The sequence below is a fragment of the Drosophila elegans genome, unplaced genomic scaffold (genome assembly GCF_018152505.1).
Source record: "Drosophila elegans isolate 14027-0461.03 unplaced genomic scaffold, ASM1815250v1 contig_149, whole genome shotgun sequence".
NCBI classification, from domain to species: Eukaryota; Metazoa; Arthropoda; class Insecta; order Diptera; family Drosophilidae; genus Drosophila; species Drosophila elegans.
This window is the reverse complement of record NW_024545513.1, coordinates 75461-88872: the sequence shown is the minus strand read 5'-3', so window position 1 is coordinate 88872 and position 13412 is coordinate 75461. Positions and strand designations below refer to the sequence as shown.

The following is a 13412-nucleotide window of genomic DNA, read 5'->3' as shown; positions in this document are numbered from 1 at the left end:
TTAAAATTACTTTTTATATATATACACATATACACGCGTGTAAACGTGCATATGCGTACGTGTAAGCAAAGAAAACAACTATATTAAAGTCTATGTATATGTACATGTATATACTTTACATCATTTACCATATACAATATATACACAACTACAAACGCACAGGCACCAGTACTAGTACGTGTGGTGTATAGAAGAGCTGTAATCATTTTTGCAAATCGAGGATTAACGCATTAAACAAAACCGCAAAGTAACTCAGTGATTTTTCACCAGCGAAGTACAAATGTTCTGAAATTATATCTAATAACAAGTCTCAGTCCGAAGAGGAGAAAAATGTTAAATGAAAAGGAGAATTAAATACCAGCGCAGAGTATGTTTTTAGGAAAAGAAATGCGAAGACCCAGCTTCTGCAAGAGAGCAACAAGAGCAGAAACTGAAATAGCAACAGGTTGCACCTCTGAACATTGTACATACCTCTCGGGGGAGCTGCATACCAACTTCTATTCATGGCACTTCAGATACTGCCCTTTAGAACAGATATATATAGAAAAAAAACTGCCCCCACTCAGACTAGAAATGAAAAAAAGTACCCACGAACATATGTGTTACGAAAAAAATCAAAGTCAATAAGAAAAAGAAACACGAAGATTGTGTATCAATTCAATGTCTCAGGAATTTCTTACATTTAACCAATTTACACGTTATATTATAACACACACTTATGTACTGCAAAAACGTCTAGAAAGACAGCTACAAAATCTTCCAATCAACACACCTGTATTAGGGCATATCATCTTCATCATCAAGTGCGAGTATTCCGATTTCTTGTCATTCGCAAAAAAACATAGTTATAGGTGCAGCATCATGGGCAGTAAAAAATATAAATACGAATTGCATCAGTAGGAATAGTAACAGTTGTAGGCAAGTAATTATTGTTCTTTGTGCCATGCTATCCAGAGAAAACCCTTAGAATAGGGATAGAAAGACCGGGATCAGACTTCCACAGAGTGTAATAGGGATTGGTGATCAGCATAAGGTTTCACAAGGTCTCTTTCCTTATCAGCGTTGATGCGAAGTTCCATCCAGGTTAAAATATATGGCTAACAGCGTACTCAGGCTCGTTTTAAGTAATCATACATCAATATCGAGGAGGTGCGCACTGTAGATCAGACTTAGTCTTAATTAATTTATTCAACCTTGCACATACTTGTGAGCTGTCGCGTAGAGAAGGTTGTAAAAAAGGTTGGGATAGGTAAAATAGGAGGGACGAGCTAAATGGCACTTTTTCATTCCCCAGTGGAGTGTCCTAAGATTCCCTTTTTCTTTACATAGATTTAATTTGTCCACTTACATTTACATTTACATTTACATTTACATTTCAGTTATTTATACGTTTTTTTTTGTACACTAAAAACCATAATGTTAATGTATTTTATAATTTGTTATTCTGAACTTTAATGAAATTACATTTTATTCTAGTATATAATTTCTTAAAATTTGTAAGACGTACTTCTTTTTTCCCTTTTTTTACGAATACAAAAAAGGAAAGCAGAGACAAAAAACGAAAAATAATGCAAATGCAAAACAAACTGTGATCTTAAAAATCTTTGACGTGTGAAAATTTTTATTTTCTTTGTACGAAATTCCTTTTGGCTGTTAATATTTTATAAATATTTTACCTCAAACGAGACACAAGATCTGTCTCGCAAAATTTATGTTTAGATACTCTACGAAACTGTGAATGCGAACTTTTGTATTATTTTTTGTGCACCTTCTTTTATACACGTATTGGTTATGTATCCAGTTAAACCTATTCAAAATTATACTTTTTGGCATACACAATAAACAAATCACTTCAAACAAAAAAATAACCTCAAAATTTATTTTCCTCGGCCCAAAACGGTACGCCACAGAGGTGTACGAGCTGGGAATTAGATACATATACTTTTTTTGTTACTATTTTATTTAATTTTAAAGCCTTTTGTTTGACCACCATGAATCGAAACATCGGGAAAATTTAGGGAAAAAAACTACTTGTAAGACCCTTCTAGGTTGCCCATACCCCTGCCAGAATCGCCTCATCGCACTAAGATCGTACTTACAGCTATCCGCAATCAGTAATGAAACAGACGAATTACTAATGAGAGGATCTAGCATGGCCAAAATAAACGTTTATATTCGTACCATTAATAAGACGATTTTGAATCATATTAATGTAGTTCATAGCTCTAATGCTCGTATAAAGATATTCTTAGAAATAGAAACGTATATGTATACCAACATTTGACGCACTTTCCCCACCCGAAACAGACCTATACTCAAATGCATTAAGGAAAAGACACCAGATATGTTTGGTAGTCACTAAATATCTATCTAACTATATATTTATCTGTTGTTATCTGTCACTCTTCTATGCTAGAGAAACCACACACACGAGCAAGTACCTTGTACATGTACATATGTGTGGGCAAAATTTTAATGATCGAAAAAAAATGAAATTATTAAAGAAAAAAATGCAACGCATATCACAAGCATCCAATACGATAGGAAAGAAAAATTATTACAAATTCGAACACAAAACTTAAATCGGTAAACAATTAGATAATTGCAAATTATTAGTCGAAATTATTTATTATAATATAAAAAGTACATATGCATACATATATATTATATATATAAATATTTATATGTGTACAGGCATGTGTGCATATGTAAAATTGGACAAAGCCAAATGCATTTCGGAACTACGCTGTTTATTAATTTAATTTTTCGGTATTAAAAACAAAAATCTGTGATTAACTACAAAATTTAAATTTTAAAAATTAAATATATAACGCCAAGTGAGCGATAACGATGTTTAAGCTTAATTACGAGCAAACCGAAACAAAAAGAAATGAATGTGAATCAGACTCGGAACACGAACTCTTTGGATTTTATCTAATAGCCAAATACTATGTATATGCGATTGCATTTTTTCATACTTTCGGCAATACATACTCACATGCATATTTTACTAAGGCAGCCAAGGTGACCCGACAGAGATTCGGATTGAAATGCAGATATAGATACACTAACTAACACGCAGACGCATCCTTCAGCGATACAAATCAACGCACGTTTAATGCTAGTTGTATTCGAAGGGAACCTGAAAAAATAATAATAAAAAACATTTTTTTTTTAGGATTTATTAGACATAATATATCTGTAATTTCGAACACTTTTAAAGTCCGAATTTAAAGGAAAAAGCAGATGCATATTTATCATGAAGTCAAGCAAAGAATTACACGTTAGTAAATAAATTGCACAAATAACAAGAAACTCATTTCATGCATAAAAACATACATGTATACAAACTAACTGTACATTTTTATTACTTACACTATTGGAAAATCAAACAACACCCTTCTGGGCGCAGTGCTACGAAGCAAGCTTACGCTGTGACACAACACAGCAGTTTCAAAGCAATGCAGTAAAGAAGCAGTTAAATCGAAAAATACAAATATAAATCAAGTCAGAGTGTAATAGATCAATCCGTTTATCAAAACGGATTGCATTTCGCATGCTGAAGTGTACTGACCCCATTTGACGGCCGTAAAGCGCTCATTCAACATAATTATATATAAATAAATAATATAATATAATTACATGTATACAAAGAAAACACAAATTATTAATAAAACTAAAAACAATTAATAGATTCGTATTTCACTGGTTTTGGGACGTTTCGGATATTTCTATAGATCCCAGGATCACTGCAAAAAAGCCGCAGCTTGCAAATGTATAACGGCTGTAAATTTAAAAGTCGATTGGCTCATCGCTTCTGTGTTTCGATTTCCAACTTCGCCAGGCCATGCCGGCCGATTGCTTGTCGCTGTAAGGTCATTGAACATTGAAATTAAAAAATAAAATGTTTTGCGATATAATACACTGGCAACATAAAATTCACGTAAATGAAAGGCTCATGCTTCGGCGTGAAATAAAAACAGAACAAGAATGAACGCTATAGGCGTGTTCCCCGACTGTTAGATACCCATTTCCATAATTTTAATGGGTCGCAGTATTCGGGTTCATTTCGGTTGATTTTATAAATATATTATATATAAAAAGGTTTACCGCAGTGGGCAAAAACATCGATGTCAACCACAAAACATCGACGTTCCAAAAATTGTTAAAAACATCGATACATTGACGTTTTTCCACCTCTAATCGATATTCCGAGTGCCATCACTTCTGCTGTGTGGGCGTAATATTATTTTGGGTATAGGGAAGAAGTAAACATTGTGCAAAAGAATGGCCCAGGCAATGCCCAACCAGCCCAAGTTCCTGCCCCGCATCGAGCGGAACGCCTCGGTCGCTGGCAAGAACTACGTGGCGACCGCCTCCGGCAATCCTTTCGAGACAGACGAAGAGGAGATCTTCAGCAGGCACAAGATGGTGCTGCGTGTGCCCAGCAACTGCACCGGCGACCTGATCCACCTGGTCGTCTCGCGGAACTGGCTCGTCTGTCTGCTAGGCACAGCGGAGCGGACCACTCTTCTGCGCTTCTTCCTGCCGCGCGCGATTCCGCCAGGCGGTAAGTGTACTGAAAATACCTGTTTTTCATCCTGATCAAGCTTCTTTGGTGTCTTTGTCCGGGCAGAGGTAACCCTAGAGAAGTACCTCTCGGGGTCCGGCTACAAGATAACTAGGGTTTTCCTTGACCCCACCGGCCACCATCTCATCATCGCGCTGGTCCCAAAGTCCGCTTCGGCCGGCGTTTCGCCGGACTTCCTGTACATCCACTGCCTTGAGTCGCCACAAGCGCAGCAGCTGAAGGTGAGGCGTATCGAGAAGTTCAAGGATCATGAGATCACGGCCGTGGCATTCAATCCCTACCATGGCAACGAGTCGACCACTGGCCCCATCCTGCTCGGCACCAGTCGCGGCCTAATCTTCGAGACGGAGCTAAGTGCCGCCGCCGATGGCCACGTCCAACGCAAGCAGCTCTATGACCTGGGCCTGGGTCGTTCGAAATACCCCATTACAGGCCTCAAGTTGCTGCGGGTGCCGAACAGCAGCCGCTACATAATCTTGGTCACCAGTCCAGAGTGCATCTACACATTCCAGGAGACGCTGAAGGCCGAGGAGCGCTCCCTGCAGCCCATATTCGCAGGCTACGTGAGCGGTGTGCAGGAGCCGCACTCCGAGGAGCGGAAGACTGATCTGACCTACTCGCAGCTGCGCTTATTTGCGCCGCCCAACAGCAAGTATCCAAAGCAGTGGGCGTGGCTTTGTGGAGAGGGCATCCGTGTGGGCGAGGTGAGTAGTTGCTCCAGACGACAGCACTAGTCCACTAACAGCTCTGGTTTCCGCTTTCAGTTCTCAATCGAGGGCAACAGCGCCGCCACCCTGTTAGGGAGCACGCTGATCAACCTGGATTTCGACAAGGCCATGCACCTGTCGTATGAGGAACGGCGTCTAAACATTCCCAAGGCGTTCGTGCTGACGGAGTACCACGCCGTGCTGCTGTACGCGGACCACATACGCGCAATTTGCCTGCTGAACCAGGAGCAGGTCTACCACGAATCCTTCGACGAGTCCCGGGTGGGCAAGCCGCTGAACATCGAAAGGGACGAACTCACTGGCGCCATATACGTTTACACCACTAAAACTGTGTTCAACCTCAGGGTTACGCGCGAGGAGCGAAACGTATGGCGCATCTACCTAGACAAGGGTCAGTACGAATTGGCCACGGCGCATGCAGCTGAAGACCCCGAGCACTTGCAGCTCGTGCTCGGCCAGCGGGCAGACGCCGCCTTCACAGACGGATCCTACCAGGTGGCGGCTGACTACTACGCGGAGACAGAGAAGTCCTTCGAGGAGGTGTGCTTGAAGTTCATGGTGCTTCCGGACAAGAGACCCATCATCAATTACGTTAAGAAGCGTCTTAGCCGGCTGACTACCAAGCCAGTAGATATGGAGGCTGTGGACCAGGACAAAGCGAACGCCATCAAGGCTCTGGTAATCTGGCTCATCGACCTCTACCTCATCCAGATCAACATGCCCGACCAGAGCGAGGAGTGGCGCAGGGCGTGGCAGACGGAGTACGACGAGTTCATGATGGAGGCACCTGTTCTCACCTGCACGCGTCTTAATCGCAAGGCCGTGCAGCAGCTAATCGCCGAGCACGCGGATCCCCACAACATGGCCCAGTTCGCCATTGCAATCGGAGACTATGAGGAAGTGGTGGGACAGCAGCTTAAGGCTGGGCGTTTTGCCGAGGCACTGCAAACATTGAACAATCAGAGGAATCCAGAACTCTTCTACAAGTACGCGCCCGAACTGATAGTGAAGCTGCCGAGGCCCACAGTGGACGCCCTAATTGCCCAGGGCCCTCGACTGGAGGTCGAGAAGCTGGTGTCCACGCTCATCGTCATGGAAACTCGAGAGCAGCGGGAGCAGACGCAGCGATACCTCGAGTTCGCCATCTACAAGCTCAACACGACGAATGACGCCATCCACAACTTCCTTCTGCATTTGTACGCGGAGCACGAGCCCAAGCTGCTTATGAAGTACCTCGAGATCCAGGGCCGTGACGAGAGCCTCGTGCACTACGACATCCACTACGCCCTGAAGGTGTGCACCGACCTTAACGTGAAGGAAGCCTGCGTGTTTCTGGAGTGCATGCTGTGCAAATGGGTCTCCGCGGTGGACCTGGCCCTGAAGTTCGACATGAAACTAGCCAAGGAGACTGCCTCGAGACCGTCGGACAGCAAGATGCGCCGCAAGCTCTGGCTTCGTATTGGTATCATAATTCAATGTAGTGCCACGTATCAAATAAATACACCTAATGCTCATTTACTTTCAGCATACCACGACATAAAGGGAACCAACGACGTTAAAAAGGCGCTGAACCTACTCAAGGAGTGTGACCTTCTGCGCATCGAGGACCTGCTGCCATTCTTTTCCGACTTTGAGAAGATTGACAACTTCAAGGAGGCGATCTGCGATGCTTTAAGGGTAAGCGAAAGGCTCAAATGTGGGATGCTCCAGTTTCAATCAGTTCCATTGCTCGATAGGATTACAATCATCGTATCCAGGAGTTGCAACGCGAAATGGCTGAGACCCAAGAGCAGTCCGACCGCGTCGGCGCCGAGTTGCAGCAGTTGCGCCAGCACAGCATCACCATGAACGCGCAGGACACGTGTGGCATCTGTGATATGATGCTATTGTTGAAGCCCTTCTTCGTCTTCATTTGCGGCCATAAGTTCCACAGCGACTGCTTGGAGAAGCAAGTCGTTCCGATGCTTACCAAGGAGCAGGGTCGGCGCCTTACCACTTTGAAGCAGCAGCTGGAGGCGCAGACGCAGCCGCAGCCAAGCACATTGGGCAAACAGCAGGCGATGGAGATACAACGGAATCGAGCGGCACTAAAGACCGAGATCGAGGACATCCTGGCGGCAGACTGCCTGTTCTGCTGCCTCCTAATCGACACCATCGACCAGCCGTTCGTCGACGACTGGGAGCAGGTCAATGTCGAGTGGGAGTAGTTTGCTTTCGCACTCGCTATTGGACGACCCAAATGTTTATGTACATATAGAGTATTTATTAATAAACCTACACAGATCACAAAGGTTTCGACTAAAATGAATGCCCGAATCCGAATTTCGCAATTACCTGGCCATCGCCCATTGCTCCACGCAGCAGGTCAATCGACAATCTGCATGCGCAACTCGTTGGTCACAAAGGACATGACCGTGTTGAGCACAGCCTGCTGGATGGAGGCGTTTTGGACAATCAGCGGCAGGAGCATCACGAAGTCGGTAGGGTGTATGTCGGCCACAGCCTTAGACACGTGCTGAACCAGCTGCTCGCGCTGTGCGTCTGTCAGGTCGTTCAGGATGACTTCACCGAGTGGTCTGAAAGAGCCTGTTGGCAAGGAAATAATGGTCAATGCTGGGTCAATAACAGGGACCCCTAGGTAAAGTGACCACCGCTTACCGCTAGTCATCTTATAGGCGGCGATGCCGCCGGCTGCCCCGCCCACTGCCAGTCCCACGGGACCCAGGAGCATGCCACCCGCGAACGAGCAGGCGGCGCAAATGGCCGCTCCTTTGCCGGACTGCTTCACGGTGACGCGCACATTGCGCTCGTCCGCCACTATGGCTATTGCCTCCATCAGCTCCCGCGTATCTATGGGCATCTTTCGGCTACGTGGTGCTGCCCGAATTTCGCAATGCGCAACGCTCGTGTTCCTGTTTAGACTTTGTCCCGTATGCGATCGGTTCGATAATGTGTCACTGATCAAGTCGGTCGATTCCGGACTCTCAAACTTGTGACTTCACAACGTAAACAATGGCGTCTGCTCTTTGGGTGTTCCCCGGACGGACGTCAAAATTACACAAATTAACTCAAAAAAAACAATGGAGCGGATCGCAAAGCGCCAGATTAGAGCTGCGAAAATGTCGATGGCCTATCGATAAATATCGTCTTGGCCCTTGGCAGTCGATGTTTTTATATTTTGTGCTATGTAAATTAGGATGGTCCAAAAACTGTAAGCTTTGTGGCTAAATCCCTAATAAGTCTAATTTATAAAATATTATTTTAACGGGGGTCAATGCTGTGACTCATTTTAATGTCAAGTATTTGTAAGTTTCCGATGAATTGCAAAAAAGAGACTTAAAACTGCACTGTTTTCTGTATGATCCAATAATAAGAGGTGAACCAGGCTAACGGTTCTCCTCACTTGTTGACTGATTTAAAAAAAAAATGTATATATTTGGAAAATTTATTGGGCTGAATGCGAATTTATTAAGGCTGTACCTCCGAAAAGCATAGCAAAGCATTTTAAAACACTGCTAAGAACTCTGTTGTACTTGATCTCTTAAAGTATGAAATTAACAACAAAAAAATGGGAACTGTTAAGCGTAGCAGAGGACTGTTAAATGGTCTGTTCGCCGCGACTTATCGACTTATCGATAGTTGTATCGGTAGGTTGAGGCCAACAGACCATTTAACAGTCCTCTGCTACGCTTAACAGCTCCCATTTTTTTTTTTTGTTACACACTTTAAGAGATCAAGTACAATTTGTACACATTATATTTGTATTTCTAATAATTTACACATCGGATTGGTGGGAGATCACTTGGCAGAGCATCCAGGCTGATGAAACCGCCGAGAAACAGTTTCTCTGTGGTGAAAGTGGGATGGGGATCATTTAAATTGTGGACGCGGAGTGTGATTCCTTTGATGTCCAGTTGCTCCCTTCTCAACTTTTCAAGAAGTAAACGATCCTGTCGCGTTGCTCCAAGCTCAGCGGAATTAAATTCGGGAGGCGATGTTCGCGTACACCTACGTAAGTAGAATGCGCATGCAGGCCAGTATGAGTGTGGGCATACTGATATTGTATTTATAATCTTGTAAATTACTAGTTTGCGCTTATGCCGCTGTGTGCTGTTTTAATTAAATAATTTAAAGTGTATCAGTTATCCTCAGAGCCCTTTCGACAGGCGCAAATCGTATAGTTCTACTTGAAGAATAATAGCAAATAGGTAAAATACAACCTTTGTTATCATAGATCTCGCCACAGTTTATAGAAATTGTGTTTTTTTTGAAAGTTTTTAGACTAGCCTAATCACACATTTAAGACCACATTCATTACCGAGAAATTACCAAATTGCCCGCCCACTTGTGCTTCCCAACACAATTAATTTTTTTATTGGCCTTTTATCACATACGGCCGATTCGATTCGTTAATTAATTGCCGAATTAGCGGAGCGGTGTCACTATTAGCTAACCAAAAGGCGCGAAAACGGAGTGGGACAAACAATTACGGACCTCTCGGCGAGTCTGGTTCAGGGTGCGCCTCACTTACCCTAATTACGGCGACCGGAGGACGAGCCAAGCCCCTTGTTGGGCTGCCTGGGGCAAATGGGCTGATTCAAATCGTAAACAAACGCGTCTGGCAAATATTTGCATATGTCCAACGTCTGACTCGGTAGCTTTCCCCATTTCCGATACCGAGCGTCCATTCTGTTCTCAATAATGTGCCATTTGATTGTCATTACAGGGCTTGTGGCTTCCTCTGCTGCTCCTTTTTGCAGGAGCATGCGCGCGCCCAAAAGAAGCACAGGACGAGCAGTCCTCCCCGCATCTCCCGCTTGAGGAAAGTGAACAAGGGACATCCACACCCGCTAATGTGACCATGGCCGAAATAACCACGACGGCATCGAGTCCGGTCGAAGCAGTGGCGAAAACTACGTCCAATTCAAGAGCCGTGACAGAAACCAATCAGATGCCAGCCGTCGCAACAACAGCCGACTCGACGCCTTCCTCCACCTCGACTACAACGGCCGCCCCCCCTTCGCCGGCTGCACCTGAACAGCCGGATTACCTGAAGAACTGCTTCCATGCCGAGGAGCAGGTATGTGGCCACGGCTTCGATGGACGGCCCGAGGCGCTCGAGGGCCAGCCCGCCAGCCCAAAAACGATGCAGTCGGACTCGCAATCCCAGAATGGTGGGACGCAGGGTAACCATTGTCAGTGCAGGGAGCACCCAGCCAGGCCCAACTCGTGGTACTGCTGCAACATATCTCAAATAACGATGATCTCGACCTGCAGCAACATATCCAAGTGGACCAACCTGCACGTGCGCAACATGACTGTTAAGGACATGGACCTGTCTAATCCCATTTTTCGGTCGCTGCAGTCTCTCGCCGTGACGGATGGAAACATCACGCGCCTAGTGAACGCCTTTCCGCGACTCTCGGCCCTCAAGTGCCTGAACATATCGAACAACAACATCTCGGAGATCCATTCGCGGGCGGTCAAGGACGTGCCGCATTTGGAGTTCTTTGGCATGTCGCACAACAATTTGTCACTGGTGCCGCACCGGAATCAGAACAAGAACATTACGTTGGACATCAGGTGAGGCCTCACTAAATGACCAAACGTACAGAAAACTGCAATACAGATTAACCCAAAAACTACTTTCAGTGGCAACATGCGTATGTTGTGTACCCCACTTAACGAAATCATTTACAACGAGTCCATCAACTTTCTAAACCCCGAGCACTCCTACTGCCAGTACAACGCCACCCGTACATGGTTCCAGTCCACAGACAAGGTATCTGTGGAGCAACTGGAGAACAGAAAGCGGTGTCTGACCAATTGCCCGGTGATCCCGAACTACGGCAACTGCAAGTGCACCCTGGAGAACATAATGATCATACAGGACAACCAGTCAAAGCCCCAGTGCCATGTCGACTGCTCCAACCTTGGTCTGGTGGAACTGCCGCAAAGGCTGCCAGACAACACCTTCATGCTTAACATCACGAATAACAAAATAACCAGGTTGGGCGACTACTTCCAGACGAATCCAACCTACCACAACATCAACCGTCTCGTTGCCGACAACAACCAAATATCCTCCATTTACGAGTTCGAGGGCACCAAGTTTATCGAAACCTTCCAACGCATCTACATGCGGAACAATTCGCTTAGCAAGGTGAGTACGCAGAACCCATTTCCGATCGGACAAAAAAGTGAAGAGTACCGTCACTCATAGATTCCTGAGTATTTTCTAAACAATGCCTTAATGGACTCTGGTCTGGGACGTCGCATCTATCTGGCGGGCAACAAGCTCCAATGCGACTGCAATTCGGCCAAGACGCTGCAAAACTGGCTAAAGGAGCGCAGCTCGGACATTCCCGACTACATGGACATACGCTGTCGCAACATACCTCTGAGTGTTATTGAGCTGCAAGAGACTAAACTGTGCCAATCGCCTCCCGACTGGACCGACTACATCTACTATTTAATAGCTGCCGAGATCATACTGCTGCTAGCCCTAATTGCCAAGGTGTCCTACGACTATTGGGTTTTCAAGACGGCCGGCTATCTCCCATGGCCAGCTAGCAAAATGCCCAAGTTGCCCTGTGACTGGCTGTGCGAATCATAGAGTAGAGAATCGACGAGACGAGGACATATTGAGAAAAAGGGCAAAGTGGTCAGTTAGTTTTATATTGGCCACTTGGACAACTTCGACCGTGACACAAACACAAACATATGACAGGACGTATTTCGATACGTGTACTACATCTATATCCGACTGCAGAACTTTGTGCCTTTTACATGTAAATGTGAACGATTGTTGTCGTTTTTAGTCTACTAGCTTTAAGAACTGTTTGCATATACTTGTACTTGTCGTAATGTAGTTGCTGCATCTGAAAATATAAACAGAGTAACGCTGTTCAGAGCAAACAAAGCATATCGAACCGTTGCCTAAGGCTTTCAGTTAGCAGATGTAAGTAAAAACAGCAGAGAACATAAAAAAGAAGTTAGAGAAAGTCTTGTTAAGAGTCCATTTTACGAATGATATTTATTGTTGTGGATTGTTGTAATTTAAATAGAGTAATTATTATTAAGAAAAAAATACGCACTTCAAACTCGTTTAATGCAGCTTTACCATCATTCAGAGGTTCTGCATTTTGCACCTCCCTTCTCCCAGTCGGGCAGGCATATTGATTTTTGATCATACTCGCCTATAAGCGATACAAATACCTATGTAGGTGTAGGAGATTGGGTCGTGTAAGTGTGATGTGCCTTTTAAGGATAATAGTTAGGTGTAGGATGCCATTGATTTCGCCACGCTTGTTAAACTTTATACTTAAATATCTTGAGTTCGTATTGTTACCATCATATGCATGTAATATGTTTATTTAAATGTGTATTCGTTGCGTGAATTTGCATGTAAATATATATGTTATATATTCGTCGAATGGCGCTAAATAAATAATACAAATCTACTAACTTAGGTAATTATTTGTCTTTGTGTGTATGTTATGTCTTGAGCGCGCATCCAAGGGTGTTAGTGTTTGAAATTTTAATCTTGAAGTCAAGTCGATGGTGCAACTAAACAAGGTTTTTCCGTCAGCTCTGCCGAGGACGATAAATTTTTCAGAGACAAGCGCTAGAAAGAGATAGCAACCGATTTCTTTCTCACGTTTGACAAACGACTGGTAAAATAACGTCCTCAAAAGAGGGCAGCTCGTGCGTCGGGACCACCTTGTGCGCGCCGGGACTTTTGGGTATCTAAACTCGGCCTCCCTATAAAAGATTCGGCTAACCGTGCTAGTCTATAAAGTACGATCAGCAGAAGCCTTGGAAAGGTGATCTCCTGCGGGTGTATTTGAGCTATTGGGTATACATATAATATAACTATGAATTTTTACATATGTGAGTGGCATTGATACATATATTCCAAAATGTTGTATCTTTTTATGTGTGGTGTTAGATCTTATGCTAAAACGCTCGACGTAGTTTCGCCTCGTTCCCACAACTATTGGGATCGGCAGACTCAACTGCAGTCCTCATTTAGACTTTCAAAATTGAACAATTTAAAAAATACATGACTGTGTTTAATTAATTTAAGAAGG

The 13412-nt window shown here is 44.2% G+C and overlaps 3 protein-coding genes across 4 annotated transcripts; 2 read left to right on the top strand and 1 right to left on the bottom strand.

Annotated features, from left to right (window-relative positions):
* The first annotated feature begins 4203 nt into the window (after positions 1-4203).
* On the top strand, positions 4204-7609 carry LOC108150401 (vacuolar protein sorting-associated protein 18 homolog). The gene is made up of 5 exons (XM_017278559.2): positions 4204-4570; positions 4637-5295; positions 5356-6781; positions 6845-6996; positions 7056-7609. The coding sequence occupies exons 1-5, from the start codon at positions 4288-4290 to the stop codon at positions 7524-7526; spliced, it is 2991 nt and encodes a 996-aa protein (XP_017134048.1). The 5' UTR covers positions 4204-4287; the 3' UTR covers positions 7527-7609.
* Positions 7562-8456, bottom strand: LOC108150402 (protein C19orf12 homolog). The gene is made up of 2 exons (XM_017278560.2): positions 7978-8456; positions 7562-7905 (listed from the first exon to the last, which is right to left on the bottom strand). Exons 1-2 carry the CDS (start codon positions 8177-8179, stop codon positions 7685-7687), a joined length of 423 nt encoding a protein of 140 aa, XP_017134049.1. The 5' UTR covers positions 8180-8456; the 3' UTR covers positions 7562-7684.
* A 538-nt stretch (positions 8457-8994) lies between these two features.
* Positions 8995-12244, top strand: LOC108150395 (protein halfway). 2 transcript variants are annotated; one of them, XM_017278550.2, is made up of 5 exons: positions 8995-9331; positions 10046-10624; positions 10685-10902; positions 10972-11482; positions 11543-12244. In XM_017278550.2, the coding sequence occupies exons 1-5, from the start codon at positions 9314-9316 to the stop codon at positions 11933-11935; spliced, it is 1719 nt and encodes a 572-aa protein (XP_017134039.1). In that variant the 5' UTR covers positions 8995-9313; the 3' UTR covers positions 11936-12244. The 2 variants fall into 2 exon arrangements, with proteins under 2 accessions (XP_017134039.1, XP_017134038.1); XM_017278549.2 differs by having other exon boundaries at positions 8996-9331; positions 10046-10902.
* Positions 12245-13412: the final 1168 nt, after the last annotated feature.

Coding starts and splice junctions, on each gene's coding strand:
- LOC108150395 (XM_017278549.2), top strand. Junction 10,903..10,971: donor AACATTACGTTGGACATCAG/GTGAGGCCTCAC, acceptor AACTACTTTCAG/TGGCAACATGCGTATGTTGT. Junction 11,483..11,542: donor GGAACAATTCGCTTAGCAAG/GTGAGTACGCAG, acceptor CGTCACTCATAG/ATTCCTGAGTATTTTCTAAA.
- LOC108150401 (XM_017278559.2), top strand. CDS start 4,288: ATGGCCCAGGCAATGCCCAACCAGCCCAAGTTCCTGCCCCGCATCGAG. Junction 4,571..4,636: donor GCGCGCGATTCCGCCAGGCG/GTAAGTGTACTG, acceptor TTGTCCGGGCAG/AGGTAACCCTAGAGAAGTAC. Junction 6,997..7,055: donor CGATCTGCGATGCTTTAAGG/GTAAGCGAAAGG, acceptor ATTGCTCGATAG/GATTACAATCATCGTATCCA.
- LOC108150402 (XM_017278560.2), bottom strand. CDS start 8,179: ATGCCCATAGATACGCGGGAGCTGATGGAGGCAATAGCCATAGTGGCG. Junction 7,906..7,977: donor CGCCTATAAGATGACTAGCG/GTAAGCGGTGGT, acceptor CCTTGCCAACAG/GCTCTTTCAGACCACTCGGT.